This window comes from Artibeus jamaicensis, unplaced genomic scaffold (genome assembly GCF_021234435.1).
Source record: "Artibeus jamaicensis isolate MK-2021 breed Jamaican fruit bat unplaced genomic scaffold, CSHL_Jam_final contig_519, whole genome shotgun sequence".
NCBI lineage: Eukaryota > Metazoa > Chordata > Mammalia > Chiroptera > Phyllostomidae > Artibeus > Artibeus jamaicensis.
Window position 1 is genome coordinate 56069356 of NW_026521871.1, and position 27628 is coordinate 56096983.

Consider the following 27628-nt stretch of genomic DNA (forward strand, 5'->3'; position numbering starts at 1 on the left):
CGCCGCGAGAGGGGGCGGGGCGAGCGTGCGCCGGGTGCGCGCAGGCTCCGAGACTGACCCGGAGCCGCCTGCGCGAGTTGGCGTCCCCGGCGGGTAGCCGCGGAGGTGAGGGCCGGGTCGGAGGAGAAGCGTACCTGCCGGGACAGCCTCACGCGCCCCGAGTGTCTGGGGACTCTGTCCGCCCAGGCGCGGCCTCAGGGTCCCCCGCGGCCCAGGCTTCTCTTTGCATCTCGACCCGCCCGCCACTTGCCCCGACCGGGTCCGAGGGCCTGAACGTTGGACCAGCCCTACCACCCCCGGCTTCCTCCGGCCTCGGCCACGGGTGCGTGGCTGGTCCCGGGGCAATTGAGACGGAGGGGTAGGGTGCGGGGAACGGAGGCGGAGCTGCACTTTAACTCCGCCCCCGTCCCCTGAGGCCGTGCCTCAAGCCGGGCTGCAAACTTTAGCGTCCCTGAAGTTGCTATCTTGGCTGAAGAGAAAGGGACTGGGTGAATGGACGGCGCCTTAGCAGGGGTGGGAGTCCGGGCTGGGAGGCGGTGTCCCCTCCCCGCTGGTGCTTGTCGCGGGGCCCTTTAAGGGCCAGCCTGCCGCACGTGAGCGGCTCCAGGAAGCCAGCGAGACTGCCGCCCTGACGCTCGAGGGACCAGCTGGAGGCGACCGCCCCGGAGGCTCGAGAGGGCGCCTCGCGTGCCCATGGTCAGCAGTAGGGGCTGTTCCGGGGCCAGGTGTGGTAGCTAGAGCCCTCCTGGAAGAAGAGGACTGTCTAAGATCAGGGCTGAAGAGCTGCCTTGGTGAGGCCGAGTTTGGCTTTTGATTTCCCCAAGGGGAATGAGGATGTGGTGAGGGGGCGACCTTGTGATGAGAGGCAGTTCTTATAGAGGCCCGGGGAGGGGGGCAAGTGCCCGGCTCAGTGTTTGTCTTTTTTCCGCCCCCAGCGCTGGAGCACTTGGAACACCTAGTCCCTGCTGCCCTGAACACCATGAGTTGCTAAAAGTGAGCCTGGCTTTTCAGGTGAGCTGCCCCAGCCCTCTTCCCCTCACTGTTGAGTATGGGGGAGCTCTGAGCCCTCAGCTTTATTTCCCCCCTTTCCTGAGACTTGGGATGAGAGGAAGAGAAAGACGGGAGCTAGGTTCCTTTGAGGGGACAGGGAGTGTGCATCCCAGACTGGCAGATCAGAGAGAGGGCAGGTCACTCCCCAGGCATCTGGGAGACCTAGACACCCAGAGCTTCCAGCTGGGAGCCCTGACTTCAGAGAAGTCCAATGGGGTGCAACATGTGGGCTTTTCTCAAAACCCTGTCATGAGGGAGGAGAGAGAAAGAGGAAAGGGGGGCCTGGGATCAGACTCCCTGGGTTCCCTTTGCCTGCATGTTGGTCATGTCTGCTCAGGACCTGCGTGACCTTGGGCTAGTCTCAACTTCAAACCACTTGCTTCCTGACCCGTATCTGCCTTGTTCTGAGGACGAATGAAGTAGCTGCATTTCAGCGTTTAGACGATGTGTGGAATGTAGTCAGTCCTTAATGAGAGAGCCATCATCGTCCTCCTCATCATCATCGTCATCATCATCATGGGAGGAAATAGGAGTGAAACTAAGCGAAGGCAGGGAGTGAGTCCAGTCAAAGGTACTGGGGCAGGGACACGGTGGGGCAAAGGCCGGGAGACACCTCAGCGTCCAGCACCGCTGTGTGCACATTGTCTCCAAAGAGAGTATTTTGGCAAAAAAATTTCAACGCACAGGACCCACATGGAACAAATGACTCCATAGGGCGAAGTTTTCCACCAGGCTGAAGTGTTGACCTTCAGCTCCCAAAACTTTTACATTTTAAATAGTTGGGGTCCTATGCTCCCCCTTCTTTTTAAACAGGCTTCTCCTGGGCTCCCACCCCAGCCCTCCAAGTGAGGGTCAGCCTCTGCCCCAGGCTCTGCCCCAAGGGCTCAGCCCACCAGCTTCTGTCTTGTGTTGTGTCCCTGGGCCTGTTCCTGGGTAGTGTCTTTGCTGCTGCTGCTGCTGCTGCTGCTGCTGCTTCTCCCCCACCCCCCCCACCCCAGAAATGCATGTCTTTATTCTTTGTACTGTATGAATAGGAGGAACAGGAAAGGCCAGTGGGGAGGACACAGACTTGAGAGGTAAACGACACACACAAAAGGGAAAAAGGATGCTTTTCTGGAACTGCCTAGAGCAGGAGGTGGGGTGAAGAGATCAAAACCACGACTGAATTCAACACACCTGGAGCTGTTGGGGTGGGAAGGGGCCAGCCAGCAAGTGGACCCCAGGTGCAGTCCCTCCGCCCTCAGGCCAGCCCCCTGCCTTAGACAGCCGCGTCTCACCCCTGCCGGGATGAGACACTCAGGCCCGGAATGAGTAAGTTACTTCTCCCCCTGTTGTGTCTCCACTTCGAGCAGCCTCTCTCTCCTTCTCGCTGTCTATTCTATGGGCTGAAAAAGTGGGATGAAGTGGCTCCAGTCTGGGAAGTGTAGCGCTGGACTTTGTTCCTGTTTTGGTCTGGTCTCCTCTGCTTCTGGGTGGGTGAGGTTGCTGGATAGCAAGACTCCTGGGGCCACATGTGCTTAGCCCAGGAGAGTTTCCTGTGAGTCTCTTCCTCCAGCACATTTCTCCCCGGTGTTTTGCTTCCCCCTGGTGTCTCCCAGCTTGTCGGTGAGTGTGTGTCCTCTGGCACTGGCTTGTCCTCCCCTGGCAGCGGTCCTCCAGGCTTGGGGAGGCTGGGCAGGTGTGGGCCTTAGCTCTGGGAAGGAAGAGAGGGAGGGGTGGAGGGGGGGCAAACTGACAGCTGGTCCATCCCAGGGGAAGCTGGTCAGGGCTGGGAATCTGTCCCTGGCTGACTCACTCTTGTACCCTCCATGACTCAGTTTCCCTAGGTGGGATGAAGGCTGCCAGCAGACTGGCAGAGCAGCTCTGAGAGCCTCAGTTATTGTGGTTAAGAAATAAGGAGGCCTGTGGCTTCAGTCATCCTTTGTAGATCCCTTCTAGGTCACTCTGTGTGTAAACACCTCTGGCCACTCCTCCTGGGTCAGAGCACCCAGGGCAGGGCTGAGGTTGGGCCAGAACTGGCTGGCGGGCAGGTGGGCACCTTGGTCAGGGCAGGCTACCAGCCTCCCATCTCTCCTGTCTCCTTTGCAGCTGCCTTGGGGTGCGGCGTTGGGGGCACAGAGCCATGTCGGAACTGCTACTCCTAGGCCTCATTGGGGGCCTGGCTCTGCTGCTGCTGCTGACGCTGCTGGCCTTTGCCAGGCACTCGGGCCTGCTGGCTGGGGTGGCAGTGAGTGCCGGCTCACCCCCCATCCGCAACGTCACTGTGGCCTACAAGTTCCACGTGGGGCCTTACAGTGAGACGGGGCGGCTTTTCACGGAGAGCTACAGTGTCTGCCCCAGACTGCGCTCCATCGCCGTCTACTACGACAACCCACACCTGGTAAGGAGCCCTCTGGCCCGGGCTGTACTTCTGCCCCTTGGGTGGACATGGGGCAGGACTTGTTGGGTTAGGGGCATTTGGGTTTCTAAAGAAGTGGTGGGAAAACCTGAGCTGGCCCTGCAAACCACCTCTTCTCTGAACTCTAAGCTCCCTCCCGGCGTAGCCTGGGCTTCTGTTCCCTTGTAGGAGTATGTGCTGGTTTGCTCCTCGCTCAGGTCTGATCCCCCTGGGTCAGGGCTACCCAAGGACCTCTGAGTGCAGGGGACCAGACCACTGTGAGTCCCTAGCCTCTGCCTGGGCTTTGGCATCCTGCCTCCTCTCCTCGTCCCTCCCTCTTCCATCCCCATATGAAGCCAGTGCTCTGAGCCCAGGCCTTTTGGATCCTGCCCTGTGTTTGGGGCCATAGCATGTTACCTCAGTGCCTTCCCTCGCTCGGCGCTCTGCTGCGGTGGCAGCTTCCCCAGGGCTGAGAGCGGAGGCCCTGGGCATGAGACTTGGAGTCCCAGCCCTCCAGCCAATCTGCGATCCCTGGCCCAGTTGTCAGGCATTACTTTGGACGTCAAGCTGCCTGGCTTGGAGGAGGCCTCGGGAGGCAAGTGGAGCCAAGTAAGCTGCCCAGAATGTCTGAGATGCTGGGCTCAGAAACCAACCCAGCATCACTGGCACCTGTGGGCGTCTGGTGGGACTTACGACCTGTAGTGAGTCAGGGCTCACCAATGTGGCCTCTTGCCATGCCCTGGGCGGTGCTGCCCTCAGCTGCACGGGCTGGCAGCTCTGCAAAGGGTTCTTCAGCCTCCAGCCTTGAGCCTTGGCAAACCAGGCATTTGGAATCCCTGGCTCTGGTGTCCTCACCTGGTGAGCTCACGTGGGCAAGGCCTCTAGCCTACCCATTGTCTCCTGATCAGGCCTCCCTGGGGCATTCCGTCCAAATGGGTGTGCTGACTGCCTCTCTGTGCTGGGTGCTGCTTGACACCTGCACTCTGGAGAGGAGCAGACGTGGCCCCACCCTCAGGAAGCTTCCTGTGGTTGGCAAGTCAGCCCCACACAGATGCGTCTCCAGCGAGGTGCCCTGCTCAGTGCCCACAGAACTCTGAGCTGCGGGTTTGGAGGAGGGCGCCGCAGGTCTGCTGGGGAGGCTCCAAGATAGATCTCAGCTGGGCTTTCTGCCACGAGCAGAATTTTGCTGTGCCCAGGAGGGCCTCCTGGCTAAGGGAACCTCAGCAGCCAAAGCCTGCAGATACAGGGCAACAGGAGAAGTGTGGCCAGGGGCCCTTCAGTGGGTGGAGAATGAGGTAGAAGGGTCACAGGGCCAGGCAGTGGGAGGTACAGCAGGTTGGGAGGGAAGGTGCAGCACAATTGGTACCTGCTGTTCAGGAAGCTGCCTGGATGGCAGGTGGAGGAGGGCGGGACATGAGGCAGAGAGGCCGTTGATGATATTGGACGGGGACCTGTGAGAGGTGATGTCGCCTGTCTGAGGGATAATAGACATCAAGGTTTTGAGGTCACATGGCTGGGAGACAGCACTAAGGGTCAAAAGCCCTGGGACCCCAGTGAGATGGGGCAGGCTTGTGGGAAGCTCCTGGACATGACACCCGACACACCGCCCCGTGGGGGTCTCCTGTGTAAGTCCCTGCCCCTCCTGCCACACCTGCCCAGTTGGAGTCCTCTGAAAGGCTCAGGGAGAGGGAGGAACATCCTCACAGCCTCTTTGTTCCTCGCCGGTCAGTCTGCCTGGTCCCGGTCCCAAAGCAGCATGTAGCCTCATGGGTTGGAGGTGCTAATTCCTGGACGCAAAAGGCGATGGGTGCCCCGGGGAGGATGGGGGTCGGTGCTGGAGGCTGGTCCAGGGAAAAGTGAGATGGAAGAACCCCGGCACGGGGAGCTCTCACAGAGCCTGTGGGCCACCAGGGTTGGCTAGGCAGGCCTGACTGGGGTGCCAGTTTGGGGACCATGGCTGCGAGTTCAGCCTGGGCCTGCAACCTCAAGGCCGGCATTTTGGGGTTCTGGACCTGTCTCTGCACTGTCCTGCTGTGTGAGTTTGGGCATATCACCTCACCGAGCCTCCAGTTCCTCATCTGCAGGGTAGTGTTAAAATGCCTGCTTCATCGGTAGGCCGGCCAGGGTTAAATTAAGTGACATGGATGAGGCCCTCACCCGCACCTGCTTCTCCATGGACATTTAACAGCCACGACAAAAAGGGGGGAAAAGACACTCAAGCTGCTGAGGTGTGCGGGCGGGTTCGGCTGAGTGCTGGTGACCCAGGCCTGAACTCAGGGCCTGGCCGTGGACGCTTGGCCACACAGAGGGTGGCTGAGTAGGTAAACGTGGCCCCTCTGATCCTGTCCCTCCGGGTTCTGGGTCACTCCGGAAGACACCTGTGTCCCCATTCAGAGTTGGGTCACACCCTGAACCCCTGGATGTGTCAGGAATGCTTACTGCCGCCCACTCTGGGAGCTGGCCAGCACACTCCCTGCCTGGCCCTCCCGGTGGCCATGGCCATCCTCCGTGAGGCCCCTGGAGGAAGGGCCAGCAGGTCAGATAGCAGGAGTGGGGTCCCCATGTCACACAGTTCACACGTTCATGTTTGTTTCTGTCCGGTGAATACCTGCACCTCTCTGTGCTGGATCCTGGGGCCCTGTGCAAACCGAGGAGCCCAGCCCTTAGACCCCAGCTCTCAGTATGGGGGTGCCAGGGGGGAGAGGCCCCATTCAGGCCTGAGGGAGCCTGAGAAGCCAGGCCTGGTGCTCCCAAGGCTGCCACCCCCAGCAGTGGCCACATGGGGCCACACTGTGGTTCACGAAGGAAGGGATGGGCTATCGGATGAGTTGTTGGAACCTCCCCTATTCTCTCCCCTCCCCAGCTCTGCACAGTGGGAGCCAGCAGCTGCATCTCTGTGAGTGTGGAAGGCAGTGAGGCCCTTTCAGCCTCAGCCAGTAGAGCAGTGAGTGACCAGCAGAGAGCTGGCCACCTGCTATGGACCTGCTCGCCCCATGAGTGGGCACACCCCTAGCCTCAGCTCCTAGCTCAGCTGGCCAGGTCGAGGCTACTTCCTGAGAAAGGCCCGGTGAGGCCTCACCTGGGCCAGCTGTGTGCACAGGAAGTGACTCAGGAAAGGCACCATTGAGGCAAGATCGTGGCAATGGCTGTGGACACGCTCCCATTGGAGGCTGCTTGAGCCCCTGTACCCTAGATATAGGTAGGTGGATAGGTAGGTTATTGCTTGTATGTCAGTCAGCCCCATGTCCTGGAGTTCTTGGTGGGAGGAGGCTGCAAGGTCGGAGCACATGGTTCTTATGGAGCAGGAGGAAGATGCTCCTCTCCACCCCTGAGGGCCCTGGTGGGGGGGAGACGGGGAGGGGAGGAGCACGTGGCAGGACATGGACAGACCCCGGCAGTGCCTCATAGTGTGAGCACTGTCCCTGTGTAGCTAGAATAGGGTCATATGTTCTGTGCCCTCAGCCTGGCTGGATGTCTTAGGTACAGGAGAGGGAGGAGGAGCTGGAAGGACCCTGAGTGCCTCCCTCGACCCTGCAGCTCTGGCCTGTGGACAGGCCCTAGTGGCTGGGCTGCTGTCACCATGTCTATTGGTCTGTCCTATTTGCCAGCCTGGCCCTCCACCTCCGGCCACACCCTCTGCTGCTGCCACCTCCGCTGCTGTGTTTGGGGCTTAAGCAATCGGCCTGCCTGCCCTCGTGGGGAGCCTGTCTGAGACATGCAGGGCGGGGCGGCTGGCTCAGTACCTGGTGGGGGCCTACGAGGGGGTATCGGCCTTGGGCATCAGTGGGCAGGGGGAGCTGGCAGTGCTTGGGTTCTGCCATTTGCAACGAGACTACCACGGACGCTCCTGTCTTCCCCAGGCCACTGAGAGGCAGCCTGGGGCTCCCTAATCAGTAGGGGACAGGACTGGCAAGAGTTCTGCCCAGGCCTGTCAGAATTTCTGTGAGTGGGGCATGGGGGCCCCTGCCCTTCCCAGAGGCCCTGATGTTGTGTGGAGCCTGGGAAGCAGTGAGGGAGTAGGATTTCGCAGGTTGGACCCTGCAGTACCGGTGGAGCATGGGCTGGGCTGTTGTGCCCAAGGGCTTGGCCACCCCCTCCCCTCCAGCCATCCCCTCTGCCTCGTTGATCTTCAGGTGGAAGGTGGGCCTTTGCTCTGCAGCCAGTTCGCTGTGTGGGGCAGCCCTGGAAGGGCAAGTCCCTCTCTGCCCAGCGAGCTGCCCTCAGGAGGAAAGAGAGGTGAGGTCCAAGACGAGAGGACTTTGGGTTTGAATCAAGGCATCACTTGGTGTGAGAATCCCTACCTCAGGGCTTTTGGTTTTTAGGGGGACTAGACGCTGAGGATGAGACCCAGCCCCTAACAGATGCTTAGCACTCCTGGAATCCACTCAGCTTCATAGGGCCTTGTGCTTCCTGGGATGTTGTACTTTCAGGAACCCTGCGCCTGGCCTGGTGCCCTGAAGGTTGCCTAGGCCATGAAGGGGCACAGCATAGGGAGAGGGCACTGTGCCTTCCCATTCTTAGCCTGGGCCCATTTCTGGGGCTCCCAAGTGGCCGTGGGCTGTTTGGCACAGGTCTGGAGCCGATCTGCCTGGGTTTGAATCCTGACTCCATCACTGCCTTGCTCTGCACCCTTTGCTGAATAACTTTGCTCTCTGGGTCTCAGAAACAGTTAGTAGCAGTGCTTACTGCTCAGTGCTATCTGGATAGTGAGCTGATGCACAGGCGGCAGCGACTGGGGTGGGTGGTGGGCACCTTGTCAGGTCCCAGCTAGGGCTAGGGTTACACTTGGGGGTGAAAAAAGGAGGCTGGGAGACCACTAGGTGGGAGCTTCCAGAAAGCACCTGGACCCACCTTTGGAGGTGGGCATCCTGTTGACCCCTCTCCCCTGCCTAAAGCACAGGGCCCTCCTCCAGCCTGGGGTCCGCACTGCCTGCGCCCTGACGCTAGCATGCCCCACTGTGCCTTTGGGCCCCAGTTGCTCAACAAGGTTTGGCCTGCAGGACCCAGGAGCATCAGTCAGTCTGTGCAAGTGCTCCCCAGGGGCACCTGTGCAAGTGACAGGCACTACCCTGCCCGTCGTACCGTGGGCAGCTCTGGGCTGGTTAGGCTGGCCACGTCTGCTGAACCCAGGACCTTGGGTTTGGTCTGTGCTGGCAGACACCGTTTTCCCTTTCTGGTTCTTGGAAGATAGTGGGTCTTGTCTACTTTCCAGATGCAGTGAGGTCTTGACCACACAGGGACCCTCTTCACTGTGGCCTCTCAGTGGGGTCAGCAGGGTCCTGAAAGGCCTCTCCAGAAGGGGCGGTGGGGCCAACTGGCACCTGGCAGTGCTGGACCCCAGTCAGGACCTCAGCGTGCACTCCCCGTCTCACCTGTGGTTCTCAGACTCGGGGCCTCCCAGCCCCAAGGAGGGGTCCCTCCGGTGTTCTCGCTTGAGGGCAGGCTCTGAGCGAGACTGCCCTCGCCCAGAGTTGTGGTGGGTCACCACTGCCAGTCTCCCTGGTGCGGCTCGTTGCTGGTGCTAGTGCTGGTCCAGCTTCTCTGCACACGGGTACCCAGAGAATCGGCTGCCCTGGGGGTGGGGGCGGAGGGAGCAGGCAGGTGGCATTGGGAGGCCCAGGCTGACCTCCTAAGGCCAGGCCCCAGTAAAGAAGTTGCATTAAACTCAGATGGGGGGGGCGGGCGTTTCTAGCCAGCAGAACATTCCCACCTTCCAGGTCCTTTACAGCCTCAGTGGGCCACTCCCCTGAAGGTTCCCAGGAGAGCCTTCCTCTGCTCCCAGACCAGCTTGGCCTGTCTCATTTTCTTGAGGGTGTCTGGTTCAGCTTCCTCCCAGCTCCAGCTTGGTATGGGGCTGCTTAGCTGGAGGGAAGCTTGCTGAGCAACCTCTTAGGATGCCCCCTTGTCACTGGCCAGAGCAGCGGAGGGCACAGGAAGTGTCCCTTCTTGTGGACTTGAGAGGATGCTCAGGCAGGAAGGGATCACCTGGTCTCCAAACACCTCTCAGATCTTAGAGCCTAGCTCCTAGTTAGTTACTCCCCTGTTCTATGACAGCAGCTCCTCCCCTCTCCAGGCAGGGGGCGGGGGAGGCTCGCCCCCAGGGTAGGTGTGTGTGTGTGCATCTACCCATACACGGACTGTCTCGGAGCACGTCACAAGGACACCCCATGTGTGCAAGGTCCTGGGCTTTCTGCCGGAGGCCTCCAGTGGGGGGGGGGCATCAGTGACAGTGCAGCCCAGAGCCTGCTCCCTGTGGGCCTGTGGTGTCGGAGAGGCAGGGCTGCTGGGTGGGGGGCCATTGAAGGCTTTGAGGAGGAGAGGTGAGCTGACTCTTACCAGGTGGGCAGAAGTTTCCCAGGTAGAAGGGACTCTGAGTAGGTTGAGGGAGGACATTCCAGCAGAGGAAGTAGCTTACGCAAAGGCAGGAAGCTCAGCAGGGCAGGGCATGTTTGGAGAGCTGCAGATACTGCCTCGTGGGCCTGTGCGGGGGGTGTGGTGGCAGAGATGGCCAGCCCAGCGGACTGGGCCAGAGCTTTGGCTTGTCCCTCCCTCTGCCACTCAGACCCAGCCTGGGGATGCAGAAGCAGAGTGGCAGGTGAGCCACTGAAGAGGCCGTGGCATGCTGGGCTCAGGGCTTTCATCCTAGGGGTGAACTGGGAGCCATGAGAGTTGTAAACTGGATTGTCACCGGTCTTCTGGTGCCTCCTAGGGACTGAGGAGGGTGTTGAACTGCTGAGTGATCCATCCCTGGAAACACCCTCGGACCCCAGCCCTGGTTGAGAGGAAAGGAAGTGACCTTCCATCCATATTGCATGTCACCTATGTTGTACAGCCCAGGTTGCTAGGGTCAGGAAGGTGAAGATGCGCTTTGCAGCTGGTACTGACCCTGTGAGAACCACCTGCCTTTGGGGCTTTCCCCAAGTCGTCCATCGTGAGTGAGGCAGTGGCACCATCTAGAGACAACAGGTGGAACTGCATCACCTCTGGCCGGGTAGGAGGCACGTTTAGGCCAGAGAAGTGGCCTCGCTGCAAGGCTGACTTCCTGTGGGAAGGAGTTACAGCGCAGTGTTGGGGGTGGGGTGCCACTGAGCCATCCTAACACGGTCCCCAAGAGCATGTTTGAACATGAAGGACGGGCAGGGAGGAGCTATGTGTTCAGAGCTTTGGGTGGATGAGCATTCTAGGCCGGGGGTCATTTGTGGTCCCCAGGCCAGGCAGAGGCCTCATGCAAAGTATTGAATATGGCAGTGCTCTAAGGGTGTCAAGGAACTCCGTGAAACCAAGGGAGGGGTCCAGAATCATAGGACTCGGGACCTGCCTTTTCCCAGGAGTTGAGGTTCTGACCGCTGTACCATGTTGCCGGCAACTAAAGCCCTGAACTAGGCTTAATGACGTAAGATTTTCAGGGGGCAGCAAGGGACCAGAGTCACAGAAAGCTGGGGTGACCCCAGGGACTGCATGCAGGTGAGAGCCTGGAGTCAGGGCCCAGGTGCCAGGCGAGGGGAGCACCGAGGACAGGTCTAGGATGGCCAGGGTGAAGAGCAGAGCAGGGCTGAGAAACGCCCAGGGGACTGTCGATGGGGCTTGAAAGAGGCCAGAGGAAGGGCAGAGGCAAGAACTGGTGAAAATGACTCCACTCCACTGTGAGGGGGGCTGAGGGGAGGACAGAGGAGGTTTCAGTGTAGGGTCAGTCGGCCCTGCGTCCAGGCGTGGAGGGAGGTCCGGGACTGAAGTCTGCAGTGACTCTGATTCGGGAGCATGTACCTCTGGGGGCCCAGCCCAAGGGCTGGTGCAGACTCAGGTGGCAGGAGGTGAGACCCACTGGGGCCCCTTGCCACTGGGAGGAGCAGCAGGTGCTGGGCTTCAAAGGCCTGGGGTCAGGCCTAGGAAATGTTGGGGACTCACAGAGGCACCCCACCCGGTGGGCTTTGTGGGAGCCAGGGGAGGGAGGGGAGCAGAGTGCAGCGCAAGTTGTAGGGATCCAGAGAGATCAGGAAGGACCCTGTGTCTCTGGCTTAGCTGGGAAGGGGCAGGGCCTGGGGTGGGGTGCGGGCTGGAGGGGTGGTCAGGAGGCCTGGGTGATGGTGGCAGACCTGCCTGGGGCATGGGGAAGAGGACCTCTCACGGTTTCCTCCCCAAACCAGGGTTCAGCCCAACCTTCTATCCTACAGCCCCAGTGCAGGCAGCCTGGGGCTTGGTGTGTTGTTAGAGGAATGAATGAAGGGATGGGGGAGCCCTGCACCAGGGCACCCCAGGCCGAGCCCATGGGGAGGCCCCACCAGAGTGGCAGCTGCCACCAGAGTGGCAGCTTTCTGCTGTCTGGGGTGGGCAGTTCCACCAGGTCCGAGAGCCAGCACAGAACCCCGGAGGCAGGAGGTTGGAGGGCCTCCTTCCTCTGCCTAACACAGACACCCCGTTCTTCCTCGCAGGTGTCCCCCGAGAGGCGCCGCTGCGCAGTGGGCAGCATTCTGAGTGAAGGCGAGGAGTCGCCCCGCCCAGAGCTCCTCCAGCTCTATCAGAAATTTGGCTTCAAAGTGTTCTCCTTCCCAGCACCCAGCCATGTGGTCACAGCCACTTTCCCCTACACCAGTGCCCTGTCCATCTGGCTGGCTACCCGCCGTGTTCATCCTGCCTTGGACACCTACATCAAGGTGAGCCAGGCGTGTGTGTGTGTGTGTGTGTGTGTCGGGGAGCGGGAGGATGCAGCCAGGGAGGGCTTAGCAGGCTGGGAGGGAGAGGTGCTGTTGGGAGGCTGCACAGGGCTCTTGTGGGACAAGTGCCTGTGGGGCTCAGAGGATGGGCAGCAGCCGCCGGCGCCTCTGCCAGAGGCTGGAGACGGGAGCGTGGGCCCTGGAGCTTCTCATGCAGGCATAGGGCGCGTGTTCAGAAACCCAGCCTAATCAGTTCAGCTTTGGCTCGGACCAGAGACGTGGCTCGGCCCCCACTCCAGACTCAGATAGATGGACAGCCCCCCTGCCCCCCTGTGCTAGAGGCCTGCAGAGCAAGGGCCTGAGGCTCCCAGCGGCTGGTGGGCCCCCAGTGTGCATGTGGCGGCTGTGGTCCTGGCTCTGCACGGGCTCATGTACCTGGGTCCTGAGCCCAGGCCGGGGTGGCAGCGTCAGGCCTCGTGCCCTTCCGCCCCCCGATCCGAGTGGGCAGTGCCACAGACTGACTGCTCTGAGGAGCAGGAGGACCAGCTGCCTGGGGATCTGATGGGCTCTCTGCTCACAGAGATTTCCTTTTTGACTTTTCTTGTTCTGCACCTCTCTTTCTCTAAAACATTTTGTGAACTTGGGTGACCCCAAGGGCAGTGACCCCAGTTTGGCTTCGAAGTGACCATTCAGTCTCCTGTACTCAGCTGTGTGGACCGAATGTCTGGGTGTGGGGTGCTGTGCTGGACATGGTGTGAGATGTGGTGCGTGAGGGGTCGTTCACCGTGAGGCGTGAGGGCAGGTCACACACGTCAGGCAAGGACGGGACTCGTGCCAGGAGAGAACCGGGTGAGCCAGGCTTGGGCACAGCTTGGATTGAGGGTCAGGGACAGGCCCTTGGAGGAGCGCCCTCTTGGGCAGGCCCTGGAAGAGCCCTCGGGAGGGGCGCAGGGGTTCCAAGCAGAGCAGAGGGAGAGCGTGGGTCTGATCTGACATCAGTGAGGTCACCCCGGTGTTTCAGCAGGAGAGTGACAGGACCTGAGCCAAGCCATGCCGAACAGGCCGTCCTGGCCCCGGGCCAGGGGCCAGTCAAGGGTCATTGGGGCTGCCGTGAGTACTAGCGTGGGTGGGCTTAGACTGAGACTGTGGCTGTAGAGAGGCAAAAGGGTGGAGATCTACCATCTCTTTGGGGGTGGGGGTAACACATGGACTTTGGGTGGGCTGGATGTTGGGGAGGGAAGGAGTGGGAGGAGTCCCAGGCCTGGGCCCCCTGTGGCCTGGGCAGAGGGGCGCATGTGTGGTGGTGCTGTACAGAGTCTGGAGAGCTGGGGGTTCATGGTTCAGGGGGCAGCCGGCACTATGGGCTGTGTTGGGGGAGCAGTCTGGAGCTCAGAGAGGGCAGGGCTGGTGGGCATGTTTAAGGCCAGGAACCTGCCGGCAGCACTTGTCCAAGGGACGCCCTGGGGCAGCACAGGCTGCGCAGAGGGTGGGGCCAGCGTGGCTGGGTTACAGCACAGAAGAAAGTCAGTGGGAATGTGAGCTCTAGCAGCTTGTACGTTGTTCCCAAGCAGCTTGGGCAAAGGGACAGGGCCTTGGTGATGGACATGGGAGCCCAGAGAGGCCCTGGCTCAGGGGCACAAGAGTCCAGCATCAGGACTGGGAGTGAGTAAGTGGGGCCCTGGGTCTGCAGCCGTGGCCTCGGTGGTCAAGGTCAGGAAGAGAAGCAGCAGGAGGGCTGCTGGCGTAGTCGGGCAGCAGCACAGGGAGGCTGAGGGGAGCCAGAGGGTGCTGGCAGGGTTGTGGGTGCTTCGGTGTGTGGGTGCTGAGGCCGAGGGGCAGATGGGGCAAGGGGTGGGGGCTGGCTGGTTGTGAGGGCAGAGAGGGAGGCCTCAGTGCCCAGGGCTGTCAGTGTGTCTCCTGGGGGTGCAGGGGGCTCGCCCAGCTCACCCAGGGAAGGGCTGGGTGTGACGCCTCCAGTTTCATGTGTCTCCCTCCCTCCACGGGCCAGTCCAGAGGGGCGCCCCGGGAAGAGGCTTTCTGGGTTCCAGACCTCCGAACAGCATGCGTGCCATGTGGTGTGGTGGTGAGCAACTCAGCCCCCAAAGCCTTTTCTGGCTCCAGGGTGTCTATTTTTAGACACCTTTGTCCAAATTTCCCGGCCCCTGACAGCTTCACAAGTGGCCTGGTTTTGACGTCACCTCTTTGATGAAAGCCCTTCCTCCCCCCCCCTCCTCCCACCGCCCCTGGTCAGCTGTGCTCCAGCTTGACTCTCCTGGGGTGGGGGCAGGGGCGGGGGAGTGCCATCCTCTTTCCTGGCCCGAGACGGCGTGGCCAGGGGTGGTGGGGAGGGCAGAGGTCTTCTCCAGGGTTATCTGTGTGGCACACGGGGCCTGGCCACCAACTGGGAGAGAGATGCCAGGCTGCCCACCCGGGGGGGGTGGCCCAGGTGCTTTGCTGGGTGCTAGAGGTGGGGGTCTCTTTGCCCATGTGTTTAGCCTAACCTGGCATCTTGGGGAACAAAGCCAGGTGACAGATGAGGAAGGGGCTGGCTCTGCTTTTGGTCTCAGCCTGCAATGGACAGAGGGTGGCTCTGTACCTCTCTCAGCCCGGGCAACAGACAGAAGAGACTAGAAGCCTCCTCCCACACCTGCCCTCAGCCCTGCCGCCCTGGGACCTGAGAAAGGAGGCTGCAAATGAGACTCTGGGCTCCTCTGACTCCCAGCCCTGACAGCCAGCTGCCTTCATCTGCTTGCACATGCACGTGTGTGTGTGTGTGTGTGTGTGTGTGTGTGTACAGGCACGCCCTTCTTTTCCTCCACCTGGCTCCACCTGGCTCCTTCTCTCTGGCTCCGAGGCTGGCTCCGCTGTGGAGGGGCTGCACAGGGAGTGAGCAGCCTTGGCTTTCTGTTTCGGGGGCGGGGAGGTGTGGCAGGGAAAGGTCTGAGACCCCTGGCAGTTGCAGAAGGGCCTGCACCTGGGATAGGATTGGTCTTCTGGGACAGCGAAGGTCTTGGGGGTCACTGTGAGGGACCCAAAGAGAACCATTTGTCAAGCCCCTGTGGGGATTCTGGAAGGGCAGCTGCATCCCAGCGGTGCGGTCTGTGCGGCAGCCCCTGGCCCAGATGTCAGCCCAGAGCAATAGAAAAGGCCCTCAAATTCACCGCAGGGGGCCAGTCCTGATGAGAAGGTCTGGCCTGTGGAGCAGCCAGGACAGGGTGAGGAGCCCAGGGATCCTGTGTGTGGGATGGTGTGTGAGCAGCCCCCGGGCTCTGTACCTGGCTCATGTCTGTCTGTGGCAAGTGTTGGGGGAGGTTGAGGACAGTGTGACACTGGCAGCCAGTACCCCCTGTGCCTGACTTTTTGTCAGCAGACTGTTGTCTTCTGCATAAAACCCACCTTCCCCAGAACCTCTGCTTTCCGGGAGTTTTCAGGGAGAGGGTCCTGGTGACGTCTGGGCATCTTCTCCTGTATGTGAGGGTGCACAGGGCCTGGTGTAAGTGGACGCTGGTGGGCTAGGAAGGGCCCTGGAGGTCAGATGTTGGCTCTTTCTCCACAGAACTGGGGGCAGGGGAGTGTTGTGAGCCAGCAGACAGATCTCACGGGCTCTATCTTTGCATATCAAGTATTCAGTTGAGCACAGCGCCACTCACCCAGCACCCCCCCGCCTGCTACAGACTTTGCTAAGTATTCTCTCTACTAAGTACCACTCACCTCAGTTCATCATGGCACCCAACAAGATAATCAGCAAATGTCGAATGAGCAACCAGGAGGGGCAGCTGGATGGATGGGGGTTGTCCTGCCAGGGGTTGAAAGTAGCCAGGGAGCCCAGACCATGTTTCCCAGTCTGCTCTAAGCAGGAGCCCCAGGCTGTGCTAAGGTGGCCCCTTGGCTGGAAGCCAGGGATGAGGGGCTGCACTCAGACCCTGACCTGCTATCACCAGAGCGGCTCTGCCTCTGGGTGTCGCTGTCTGAGCTTCTGTTTAGAGGAGTGAACGGCTGCCCTGAAGTCTCGGGAGGGGCCTCCTGGATGGAAGACAAAGCTTGGAGCATCCCCGAGGAGCTCCGCAAAGGCGACAGACACAGAGGGAGAGATGGCCCTGATTCTACGTCCAGTGGGGGGCATTCTCGCCTGGACACCCACTGCCAGGGCCATGCTGTCCCAGCGGGGTGCTGGCCCCTGTCCGGGCAACAGCGGCCAGTGCCAAGAGCAAGGGCAGGGAGAGCCTGGCTGCCCGTGTGCCCGGCAGGCACTCGTCGAGGAGGGCTTGGCGGCTGCCCCAGGCACAGGAAGCAGCTGCTGCAGGTGCCCCCCTGGGCCTCCTGTCCTCGCCCTGAGTGAGGTGGAGACAACCGCATCCCCAGATCCCTGCCCTGGGGCTCCGGGGCCAGCTTACTCGCCAGTGCTGCCACCTGCCCGTCAGCCTGCCCTGTCCCAGGAGGAGGGCGTTCTCAGCAGCACCAGGGCTTGGGGCTGAGTGGCAAGCCCCCAGAATTCTTTCGACGTTGAGCCCCCAGCCACAGGGCTTAGCCATGCCAGGGGGCAGGGTGGTGGGTAGGGACGGATAGGATGGCTTTACTGGGAAAGGCAAAGCGACCTTGGGGTGGGGCACTTGGCCTGAGATTGAAGGATGGGCAGTGTTCTCCAGGTGGGAGGGCAGGGTAAGTTCTGTGTGTCCACCCTGGCTTGAGTGCAGGGCAGGAGCAAGAGTTTGGGCCCAAGAAACAAGGCTGTATCCTGTAGGCTCTCGGGCGCCACTGGTGAGTCTGAGCAGATGAGTGGCAGGTCCAGTCTGGGCTTCGGAACGGGCTTGAGGGAAGCGGAGAGGGAGAGCCAGAGGCCACGGCAGAACTGAAGGGGGGAAACGGAAGTTCACCGGGAGTAGCACTGCTTCTCTACTCCCATATACCCCAAGCTTGGAGGGGACCCCTCCTCCCACCATGCCCTTGCATGTGGAGACGACGGGGGGGGGACCCACGGGAGGCCAGGCTTCGCCCACCGCTGGCCTGGGCCCTGGAACCGCTCCTCAGCCTCTCTGGCTTCGTGCCTCCCCAACCCCCTGCATCAGGACTGAGAGCACAAAGCCAGCCTTTGCTGGGGCGGGCGTGGGCGCCACTGCTCTTGAAATACCAGCTCGGGTATGGTAGCTTGGCAGCCCCACAGGACCCCGGGGGCTGAGGCTTTTCTGGGTGGTGCTGTGGGGCTGGGCTGCCACCCGTCCAGAGGCGGCCTTCCTCCCCGGGCAGATGGGACTTGCCAGGGAAAATTCTGTTACTGTTCGAAAGCTTGAGGTTCTGGGAAAGAGGAGGGGAGATTCCGAGGAGGGGGCTTGCCCTGCAGAGCAGCTCTGCCCTCAGCAGAGCCCTCAGACCAGGAGAGGCCGGCTGTCTGGTTATGATGAGGAGGGCTCCCCTGGAGGGCCGGGGTCGGAGGCGCCAGTCTGAGGTGGGACACCTCCCTCCTGCATCGCCCTCCCTACCTTGCCCACTGGCTCTTTCTGGTTCCTCTGGCTCCCAGGGGCCTGGCCTCACGGCCTGTCTGCACTGAGCAGCCTGCCTGCTCTGGGACATCAGTCAGCAGCATTTTGTAGGGTCGTCCCATTGAGGCCCCAGGTTGCAGAGAGCAGCTGGTCCTGGCAGGGAGACATGTGGAAGGGAGAGTGGTGGGAGGCCAGGACAGAGCCCCAGTGCCCCAAGGGCTGCTCCCCACGGGCTTGGGGAGGCAGAGCAGAGCTGAGAGGCAGGTGGGTTGGCATTCAAGCTCCTGGGGTGGTGCAGCATGGGGGCTTCTCGGGCCACGCAGGTACTGGTGCACTGAAGGGCCTGCTTAGAGGCAGTCACCCTCCCTGCTCCTCCAAGGCCCCCTCATGGGCCGCCCAGGGAGCCGGGCTGGGATCACAGGGATCTGAGCAGAGGTGTAAATTGCATGGCTGCCGGCTCCGAGGTGAAAATGAAACGTCTTCAGGCAGTGGCAGCAGCAGGCGCAGCAGGCCCGGTGCCTGTGCAGCGATGCCTGCCGCCTGCTCTCTCACACCTCCCCTTCCCCAGACTCCTGCCCAGGCCCCGCTCCTCTGCTGCTCAGGGGGCCCCCAGTCGGCCGGGGCCAGACCCGGACCCAAGGGGGCCTTCTGCTGCTCCTTCCATCACGTTCCTGACTGTCTGACTAGTGCACAGAAAAATGCCCTGTGCTGCTGTTAATTTTGTGACCTCAGTGTTTGTGGTGGTTTCCTCTGTTGATTCTCTTTTGGTTTTTCAGCTACACAATTGCCATATCTTTAAGTAATGCTAATCCTCAGTTTTGATCTTTTATTGTTGGGGGGACCAAGATCCAGAGAGAAGCCACCCTCCTGTCAGCTCATGCAAGGCTGTGGGCGCCTTCCTGCCCTCTCTGTGCCCTCCCCAGCAGCCCCCTCTCCCTCCCCGTCCCCTTGGCCTGTCATTTGCAGAGCTTCCGGCCCTCCCGCTGCTTGAGGGGAGGGTGCTCACCAGTCTTGCTGCAGCTCCCCTGCAGGTGTGCACGCTGGGCCACGACTGTCTGGAGGCCCGGTGTGGACGAGAGGGAGCCAGGAAGAGGCTAGTCAACAGAAGCTCCTGGCTCACTGATAGCAGAGTGCCGCGTTCCCCAGGCGGCCCTGCTGCACCTCTCCCATCGCTTCACATCGCCTCTCAAGTGCCATGCAGACCAGCTGCCAGAGGGGCTCCTGGGGCCTGAGCCCCCACTGGCAGGGACTGCTGTGCACAGGCGGTACACGGCAGTGTCTGTGTAATTAAAAATGAACAAGCCTCACTTCACCCACTGCAGAGATGCCGCCACCTTGGGGGGCATGTGACAGCTGTGTGCTGGCCGTGCAGCTGCCCAGCTGTCTGCCCTGGCGTGGAGGGACAAGCAGGACCGGGCAGCTCAGGCTGAATGGGGAGGGCCAGTGCCCCTCACCCCAGTGAGGTGGGAGGTGAGGGGCTGTGTTTGGGGAGAGCTCTCAGCCTTCCCTGGGCAGAGGTGTGTGGTCCAGTCCTTGGCCTGCATCCATTGCTGCCTCCTTTTGGGGACTGGAGGTCACTTTGCTCCATGCAGGCCTGGCATTGAAGCAGCCTGGGAATTGGATCCACCCGCAGTCCTCACCGGGGCCAGTCCTCGCCAGGGCCCAGCCCTAGCTGAGGCAGACACCCACATGGGGGTAGTCCAGGCGGTTCCCCTCTCTCCCACCACCCCTCCCCCAATTCAGTAAGAACTGGGGGGATCCTCGGCTCAGCATGCCAGGTTAGCCTTTTTACTAGAACCCCGAGCTGCATGGGCCAAATGCTTCCCCCCACCCAGGGGATGAGCACCCCATGAGGCAAGAAGGAAGGGTGTGGCACACCCCCAGAGTAGCTGGGGCAGGGGCACCTGTGCGCGCTGCTCTTTTCCCTGTCTGCCCGCTCTCCTGCGGAGTGGGCTGGTGTGGGTGGGGAGTGCTGGTGCCTGAGTTCCCCTGGAAACCCCTGCGTGACCAGTGGGGTCATGTGCCCCCCCATTTCTGCCTGTGGGAGGCCCAGGTAGGAGGGAAGCCTTGGAGGTGTGACTCGGGTAGAACACCTGAGCCCGTTTCTTGTGGTTTCTTGCGGCTCCTGGCGGCACCTTGGCCCTGTGAGTGGACCTCGTTCTGTTGGATGGGGGGGATTGTGGACGGCTGTGTCTGTCCCACCTTGTGGTCCCCTTCCCCTTAAGCCTGTGTGTGGGAGAGTTGCCCTGGGTTGTGGCCTAATCAGGTGGCCAGAGCAGGTTTCCCTGTCCCAGTGACACTTCCTTGAGCCTCTGGCTGTCTGGACCGTGGGGAGGGGTGGGCCCAGGGCTGGGGGGACTTCAGGCCCCTCCCCCCACAGGACCAGCCCAGTGTGGCGTTGACCTGGTGTCCTCTGCTCTGGGCAGTGTGCTCTCCGAGGGCTCCCTGGGGCCAGCTGAGGGAGAGGCAGCTGCCCTTGTCTTCTTTCACTGATTGTCCAATATTTACCAACTCGTGGACATGCTCCCCGGGCCACAGCTCCTGCTGGGCAGCCAGGGCCTGAGCGCTGGCCCCTCTGTCCTCAGAGGCTGTGCCTGGCTGGGAGGGAAAGGCCTTGTCCTCTGTACCTGGTCCCGTAGGGACAGGGCATTTGGCTAGTCCTGCCCCTGCCCCTCCACCCATCCCCAGTGGGCAGAGAATGGAGAGGGGTCTCCCAGGAGAGGCTGCAGAGACATCCCTAAGCTCATTCCTCGCTATGGGCCTGGGTTGGAAGTTCGTGCCTTTGCCTTCATGCCCCTGAACATATTCTGACAGGACCCAGCAAGTGTTAAAGTGATTTAGGGCTGAGCCGTCAATGAGATTTTAATTAGCTCCACTCCTTCCTCCAAAGGGGAGTGCCAAGTGCCAGGGCCTCCAGGTGGTGGGGGTAGGACTGGACCGGGCTGGGCTGGGCCTGGGTGGGAGGCCGCCCCTCCAGGGGCCTGGGGGCAGGCTTGGGCAGCTGGTGCTCCCTGTGTGGGAAGTTGTGAGGTGCCGGGGAAGGAGGGACTGCGTAGCCAGGCCACAGTTTCCTCTCCCTCCTCTGTCTCCCCTGTTCCTCTGTTCTCCCCGATGGCTTTGAGATGAAGGCGATGGCAAGGATGGAGGATGCAGTTTCCATGGCAACAGGGCTGTCCACAGCCAGGCAACTTCAGAGCCGGGCTCTCCGGGAGGAGGCAGATGCGCAGAGCAGCCACAGAGCTGCCTCCCACCTGCCAACAAGGGGGCTGGCAGAGCAGGTGGCTAGGGCTGGCTGCCTGGCGCTGCCCACCCTGGTGCCCAGCTCTGAGGGGAGGGTGGAAAGAGCACTCATCCCTCTGTCATCCCTGTCACTTCCAGAAGGGAAGCTACGCGTCTCAGGTGTTGGCACGGGCTGGGGTAGGGCACCGTTGTCCTTGGAATTTCTAGAGGAGTACAAGCTCCTTGGGAGCATCCCCAAAAGCCAGCAGTCCGCAGACCTTGAGAGATGGGTCCACCAGGTAACTGATGGCCACTGAGGCCCTTTTCTGTGGACCCTCAGAACGCCCAGAGCATGGGGGTGCCGGTAAAGGCCACATGCTGCCTGGTGTCGGGGCCCTTTTCCCTTGTCTTCCCTCTGGGTACCAGGGAAGGACCTGGACCTTCAGGGAGCCACCCAGCCTTGCTGACACGGCCTGCTTCACCGAGAGGGGCTCAGGTTCTGTGGATGCTGGTATTAGAAGGGTCCCACGTCCTGGGAGTGCCTGCTTCCTGGCATGTTCTCGCTCAGCCTCCTCCCAAGGACTGGGGCTGGGGAGTGTGTGTGGGCAGGTGGAGAGGTGGAGGCAGCCATCGGCTGCTCAGAGGTGTGGGGAGCTGGGGCCATGGACTCATCGGATGGCTTGGGGAGCACCCAGCTGGGCAGAAAAGAGTGGACACCCAACAATGAAAAATAACGACCTTCCTTCCATGACCCTGGAGGTGTCAGGCAGGGGTCCCACTCTGCCCAAAGTGGCCGGTGGAGTCAGAGACTTAGCTGTCGTGAGACCTGGGCCAGAGCACCCCCCCTCACTTGACTCGAGAGGTCTTCCAGGCTCGCCCCTCTTCCCCGCTCCCCCAGATGGCCTCCCTCACCCTCTGTACTTGCTTTAACTGGAGGGGCTCCTCGACCGAGGCTCAGCCAAACAGGCAGACGAGTGGGGCCTAGGAGTGGCTTCTCCCCACTGCTGCTGAGTCTCTCATTACTGCTGAGTGGAAGGTCCATTTCAGAGCCCGTGGCGAGAGCCAGCCGGTGCTATAAATAGCCACGTTGTGAAGGTTGGTGGGTGAGCAGAGACAGGCCAGGGCCGCGCAGTCATCTTTGTGGGTAATTGTGCTTCATTGTAGGAAAGGGGGCAGGCTCGGGAGCAAGATGCACTTGACCCTGTTCTGGCATATATCTGTTCCCCCTCTGCCCACACTGGGGGATAGGGAGCCTTGGGTTCCAGGTCCAGGAAGACCAGACAGAGGGGAATGGAGTGACTGTCCCAGCACTTGGGGCCCCATAATGTCCAGGGTTAGATCTACTTGTCCTGTGTGCCCGCCCCAGCCTCAGGGCTGGCTCCTCCCCTTGGCTGAAACTCTGGACCCTGGTGGGAAAAGGGCTGGGAACCAACCACATCTGAGAATCTCAGAGGCTGGGGCAGATGTGGACTCGTGGGGGGTGGGGGGAGAGGGCTTCGCCGGCCTGGAGGCCCTGGCCAGGGTCTGTCAGTAACACGTCTGCCAGGGCCCGGGCAGGACTGGAGGCCTGAGAGGTCAGGCAGCATTGTCTGGGGTGGGGCTGCGGAGAGGAGGTGCGGGCCAGGCAGCCCGGGGTGGGAAGTTGGCAGTCAGACCCTGGCTCAAGGCCCCCGTGGCAGGGCAGCCCGAGGCATTAGGCCTCACGACCGAGTGCGGCCAAGTGCTACCTCGGGTAGCCTGTCAGTCCTTGGCGAGCGCAGGATGAGCAGTGCCAGGCTCCCGGGTGCTGTGTTTTAATCATCACCCGAGGATATGTTTAGAGAGAGAAAGAGAAATATCAATGTGAGAAAGAAACATTGATCAGTTGCCTACTGCACAGGCTCCAACCAGAGATCAAACCCACAGCCTGACTGGGAATTGAACCCACACACTTTTGGTGCACAGGACGCTCCAACCAACTGAGCCACCTGGCTGGGGCTCCTGGTTTCTTTCTTTTCTTTTCTTTTCTTTTCTTTTCTTTTCTTTTCTTTTCTTTTCTTTTCTTTTCTTTTCTTTTTTAAGATTTTATGTTTTTATTTTTAGAGAGAGGGCAAGAGAGGGAAAGAGACACATGGATAAGAGAGAAACACCTATCATTGCCTCCCATACCTGCCCTGACCAGGGACCGAACCTGCCACCCAGGCATGTGGCCTGACCTCAAAACCGAGCCGGTGACCTTTTGTCTTGCCAAATGACGCCCAACCCTGGAATCCACACGGCTCAGGGCCCCAGGGTTGTTCTAACACTTACCCAAGGGGGTTGTCCGAAGGACTCCTGGGTCCTCGGACCACCATCCCCCTGGAGTGAGGGGCTGTGCCCTTAGGGTGCTCTGTGTGCCTCCCCTGCAGGGGTTCAGGGCATGAGGGACGTTGGGGTTGTAGGCAGAGCTGGTGCTGGGAAGGGTAAACAGCAGCCGGTCTCGGGACCCCTCAGACCAGCGGCCCACGTACGGCTCATTCCACCCTTTGCTCGTCTCTGACAAGGAGCGGAAGCTGTGTGCCCACCCTCGGCTGGAGATCTACCAGCAGGACCAGATCTACTTCATGTGCCCACTGGCTCGACAGGGAGACTTCTATGTGCCTGAGGTGAAGGGGACTGAGCGGAGGAGCCGGGGACCCGTGGAGGCCAGTGATGCCCACACAGACAGCACAGGTGCGGAGGATGGGCGGGCAGCGAGGTGGGCCTGCAGGGTGGCCGAGGGAGGGGCCTCCTCCCAGGCGGGGCTGCACTGCGGGTGTCCGGGCTGAGCTTGGCCAAGGTGGGAGGAGACCTGTGCACCCAGGACCCACAAGCAGAGCTGCCTGTTCCCAGACACAAGGGGTCGTGGAGGTGTGGGTTCACATGTGTTACCCCCCGCAACACAGATACGCAGGTTCCGCCTGGATTCCCTTCAGCTGTCACAGGCGTGCCCTTGGAAACAGACCATACACAGCCGGGTGTTCGTGGGCGGGGGCAGAGGCTGCTCAGAAAGGCATCCCGTGGGTGGGGCTCAGTGGGAAATAGGATTGGCCCGGATCTGGAAGGTAAGGAGGGGAACAAGGTGTCCCGTCCCTCAGTATGGGGGCCGCACGGAGCACCCGGACAGGGAGGGTGCAGGGGGACAGGAGAGCGGTGCCACCCCTGCCCCCAGAGCCAGCCTTCCTGCCCCTGGTGCCCGCCAGAGCACACTTGCCTGCTCTCAGCCCAGTTCTTGCCGTGACCTCTTGTGACCGCAAGCTGTCCTCAGGGGTGAGGGGGCCTGCTGCTGACCACGCCCCAGATGGCCCTTGGCCCCAGAGGCCCGACTCTCAGCCATGCTTGTGGAGCCTCATGTGGACTGCATGTCTTTGCCCTGCGGGCGTGGCACGAGCCAGAAGGAGAGTGTCTGTCCCTCCTAACCCGTCTTCAGGAGATTGCCACTCTCCGTCCAGGCTTCAGTGACAAGGTCACCCTGGAGAGGCATGTGCTGTCCGAGGTGGGGGGTCTGGAAGGCAGTCTGCGCTCCCTGGGGGCTGTGTCCTACACAGTTAGCTTCATCTGCCGCCTAATTACCTCCACGGGGCGCTGCTCCCACCGCCTGGAGTGCCTGCCAGACAGTCTTCAGTGCCCTGACTGTGGGCACAGGATGTGGCCCAAGGTCAGCAGGCCCAAGCAGTCCCCAGGGCAGGAAGGGGGAGCACCTTGACCTTCCTTTGCCCCCACCCCCTGCCACTGTCTCTCCCTCTCTTTGGCCCGCCCACCCACCCAGCCTCCCGCCCAAACACCACCTGCCAGGGTGCTGAAGGGCTGCTTGGTACCCACCGCAGCTGGCTACAGCTGAAGCTCCCACGCCCCTAGCTCCCGGGCTGTCCTCCCACCAGCCCGCCTACCCGCCCACCCGCTCCCTGGTGTGGAGGCCAGGGGTCTGCCCACCTCTGACAGGCTCTGCCCTGATGCCGGGGCGGACTCTGGGTGTCTGTCTACCAGGTGCACGCCACTTGCATGGCATTGCATAATGGGTGCTCGGCTGTCCAAGGCTCAGCCTGCCCCTGCCTCTCCCCGAACCGGGGCCCCTCTGGGGCTGGGAGGCGAAAGGGGGTGATTGCTGCCTTGTGCCTGTCACTGCATTGATGTATTATTCAGCTCCAGAAAGGCGATGAATATTTGATCTCCACGCTGGCTGCGGGCAGTGGAGGAAATGGGGGCTGGGGTGAAGGTTGCAGCTTCACTCCATGGCCCAGCAGCCCTGGGGATTTGGGGGGGTGTCACTTCCCTGCCTTGTACGCCTTTGCTAGAAATGTCCACATGTCCCCAGGGGCTGTCCCCTCCCAGCATGCTGGGCCCTGGCCTGACAGGGCACCCTGGGCTCCTTCCTCTGACCACTCCTAGCCCAGGCACCAGGAGAGGGAGGTCTCCACACCTGAGTCTCCAGAGAGCCAGTGGGTGGGAGAATGTGACAATTGAATGGGGGTCAGAGAGACACTGTTCCCTCTTTTGCTCCTGTCAGGCCTGCAGCCCCTGGGGCACTGATCATAGTTTAAGGAGCCAATGAGGGGCAGGAGCCAATGAGGGGCAAGAGCCCTGACTCAGAGTCAGAGGGAACCACCTTAAATCAGGGCATTGCCCAGGCTCCCTCTCAAATGCCTGCACCCTGGCAGCCACGCTGGGGTCCCAGCAGAAAGAGAGCCCTGGGTCTGGAGCCTGGACCTTCCGGGCCTTACAGCACCTCTGCCAGCAGGGCCCACAGGACATCTCAGGGGCCAGGGATCTGGGGGAGCAGACCCCAAATTCCCCCACCCCTACCTTATACTCCAGCTGAGTATCAGTGAAAGTTCCAGGCCAAGTCCAAATGCCAAGCAGTCCCCCGCTGCCCTTGGCTCGGGGCCTCATCACTATGGAGACGGGATCTGGGGAAGTTGTCCCACCCCTCACCTTCTGTGACGTGGGACAGCTGCCCCTCCCTCTCTCAGGCAAGGAGGCATACCAGCCTGCTGTCCACCTGGAGGCCTGCACTCAGCAGGCCTGAGCTCCTGGCCCCTGCTTGCCACCCCCAACTGCTGCCAATGCCTCTGAGCCCAGGAGATGAATCTAGGGATGCACCTAATCAGGGCAGATGCAGACCGCTTGCCTGGAGCACCTGTGGCTGTGGGAGGAGCTGGCTGGGGTGGGTCTGGTTCCTTGTCTCGGGCTCTTGGGGTCCTCCAGCCTCTCCGGCTGCCAGCAGCATGCTGTCATGGTCCCCTTCTGCTTTGTGGTCCAGGACCCATCAGTGGCGGGGGTAGGGAAGGGCTCCACCGGGGTGACCAGGTGAGGGAAAGGGAGCCCTTAAGGTGCATCGTCCCAGCACCCAGCTTGGTGTGTCTGGGGTGGGAGGGTGGTTTCTCAGGAGCAACCGTCCCACTCCTGCTCCAGCCTCCTGCTGGTCAGGCACCAGGGCCAGAGGCAGGGGCCAGCTGACTTTCAGCTTGTGGCAGCTCCCTGCCAGCCCTCCCTGGGGGGCAGGGGTGGGAGGGTAGGCTTCCTGGTCGTTCTCCCATCCCCACGCCTTATGGACTGCAGGAGCTGGCCTGGACAAACCTCTGTCCAAGCCTGAGATGGGGTGGGGGTGGGGCACCGCTTGGGTTTCTTTGTTCTACTCTCAGCGTCTCAGCTCTGGGCTGAGTGGTCCTTAATGGACTGGTGGGGTGGGGTAGGCTTTGTGGGCCCTCAGGAGCAAAGGCTGATTGGGGCGGGGAGCGCGTGCACAGCAGGCTGCCCTCCCCCTCCCTCCTCATTCCCTCCGCCCTGCCATTGCAGCCTGCGGCCAGGGCAGAGGGCAGAGGGCAGAGGGCAGCTGCACAGAGCTCCCCTGAGCGGAGCTGGCTGTATGATTCATGAGCATGCCGTGCGTGCTGAGACTCTGGGCCCATGGTAAAGCGCCATCCTCTCCCCAGAGGAGGTTTGGGGGTCTGAGCTAACCTGCACCCCTCTTCCCGGCCCAGGAGCTGACAGGACAAGTGAAGGAAGCTCTGTGAGCCTTGAGGTGGGTCCCGGCAGCCGGGAGACTTCAGCTGCCACACTGTCCCCTGGGGTGAGCGGCCGCGGCTGGGACGACAGCGACAACCGCAGTGAGCACAGCTACAGCGAGTCAGGCACCAGTGGCTCATCCTTTGAGGAGCTGGACCTGGAAGGCGAGGGACCCCTGGGGGAGCCAAGGCTCAGCCCTGAGGCTGAGTCCCTGGGGACTCCCAAGTGGGCCCGGGAGCTCAGTACCCCTGAGAAGGGCGAAGAGTGACCCACAGCCCACGGCCTTCTCTGGTGCCGTCTCTAGGAACTGATCAGACTCTTCAGCCCTCCTTTTCTACCTTCCGGGCCCAGGCTGGAGCCAGGAGTCTCAGGGGACCTCCGTTCGACGACTGCCGTGGCCTCTAGCCAAGCCCTCTCCAAGCTACCCTCTCGGCTCCTAGGGCCAGAGGGCTGGGGACTGCCATCTCTGTTCATCTCTTTTCAGACTCACATTGGAGCTTCCAGGACCCAGAATAAAACAAAAGATTTTCTTGTTTCACCTGGATTTGAGCTGTGCATTTGTTTTTCATTCCACCCTGGGGAGCCCTGTGCAGAGTCTGGGAGCAGGGGGCAGGAGGGTAGGCCCAAGAAGCCGAAGGAAAGGGGCCAGCCATCCCAGACTGGGAATGGACGGGGGTTCTGGAAGCCCTCCACGCCCCGCTCTGTGGCCCCCATTGACAGCTGCCCCTCTGTTGCCGTTGCCCAGAGGCTCCCTCAGGCTGCAGGAGAGCTGAGCACAGGGCGCCCTCCGGGGGTGGAGCACTCTCGGCCTGCCTTTGTCTGCCTTTGTCTGCCTCCGGGGGATGCGCTTA

General features: G+C 61.4%; 1 protein-coding gene across 4 annotated transcripts; it reads left to right on the top strand.

The window, feature by feature from the left end:
- TEX264 (testis expressed 264, ER-phagy receptor) lies at positions 1 to 27321 on the top strand. Of its 4 annotated transcripts, none has more exons than XM_037128654.2 (6): positions 1 to 105; positions 936 to 1011; positions 3139 to 3430; positions 11857 to 12078; positions 23297 to 23465; positions 26753 to 27321. In XM_037128654.2, the coding sequence occupies exons 3-6, from the start codon at positions 3173 to 3175 to the stop codon at positions 27043 to 27045; spliced, it is 942 nt and encodes a 313-aa protein (XP_036984549.1). In that variant the 5' UTR covers positions 1 to 105; positions 936 to 1011; positions 3139 to 3172; the 3' UTR covers positions 27046 to 27321. The 4 variants fall into 4 exon arrangements, with proteins under 4 accessions (XP_036984549.1, XP_036984551.1, XP_036984550.1 ...); XM_037128656.2 differs by having other exon boundaries at positions 29 to 116; XM_037128655.2 differs by lacking the exon at positions 1 to 105 and adding an exon at positions 130 to 322.
- The last annotated feature ends 307 nt before the right edge of the window (positions 27322 to 27628 follow it).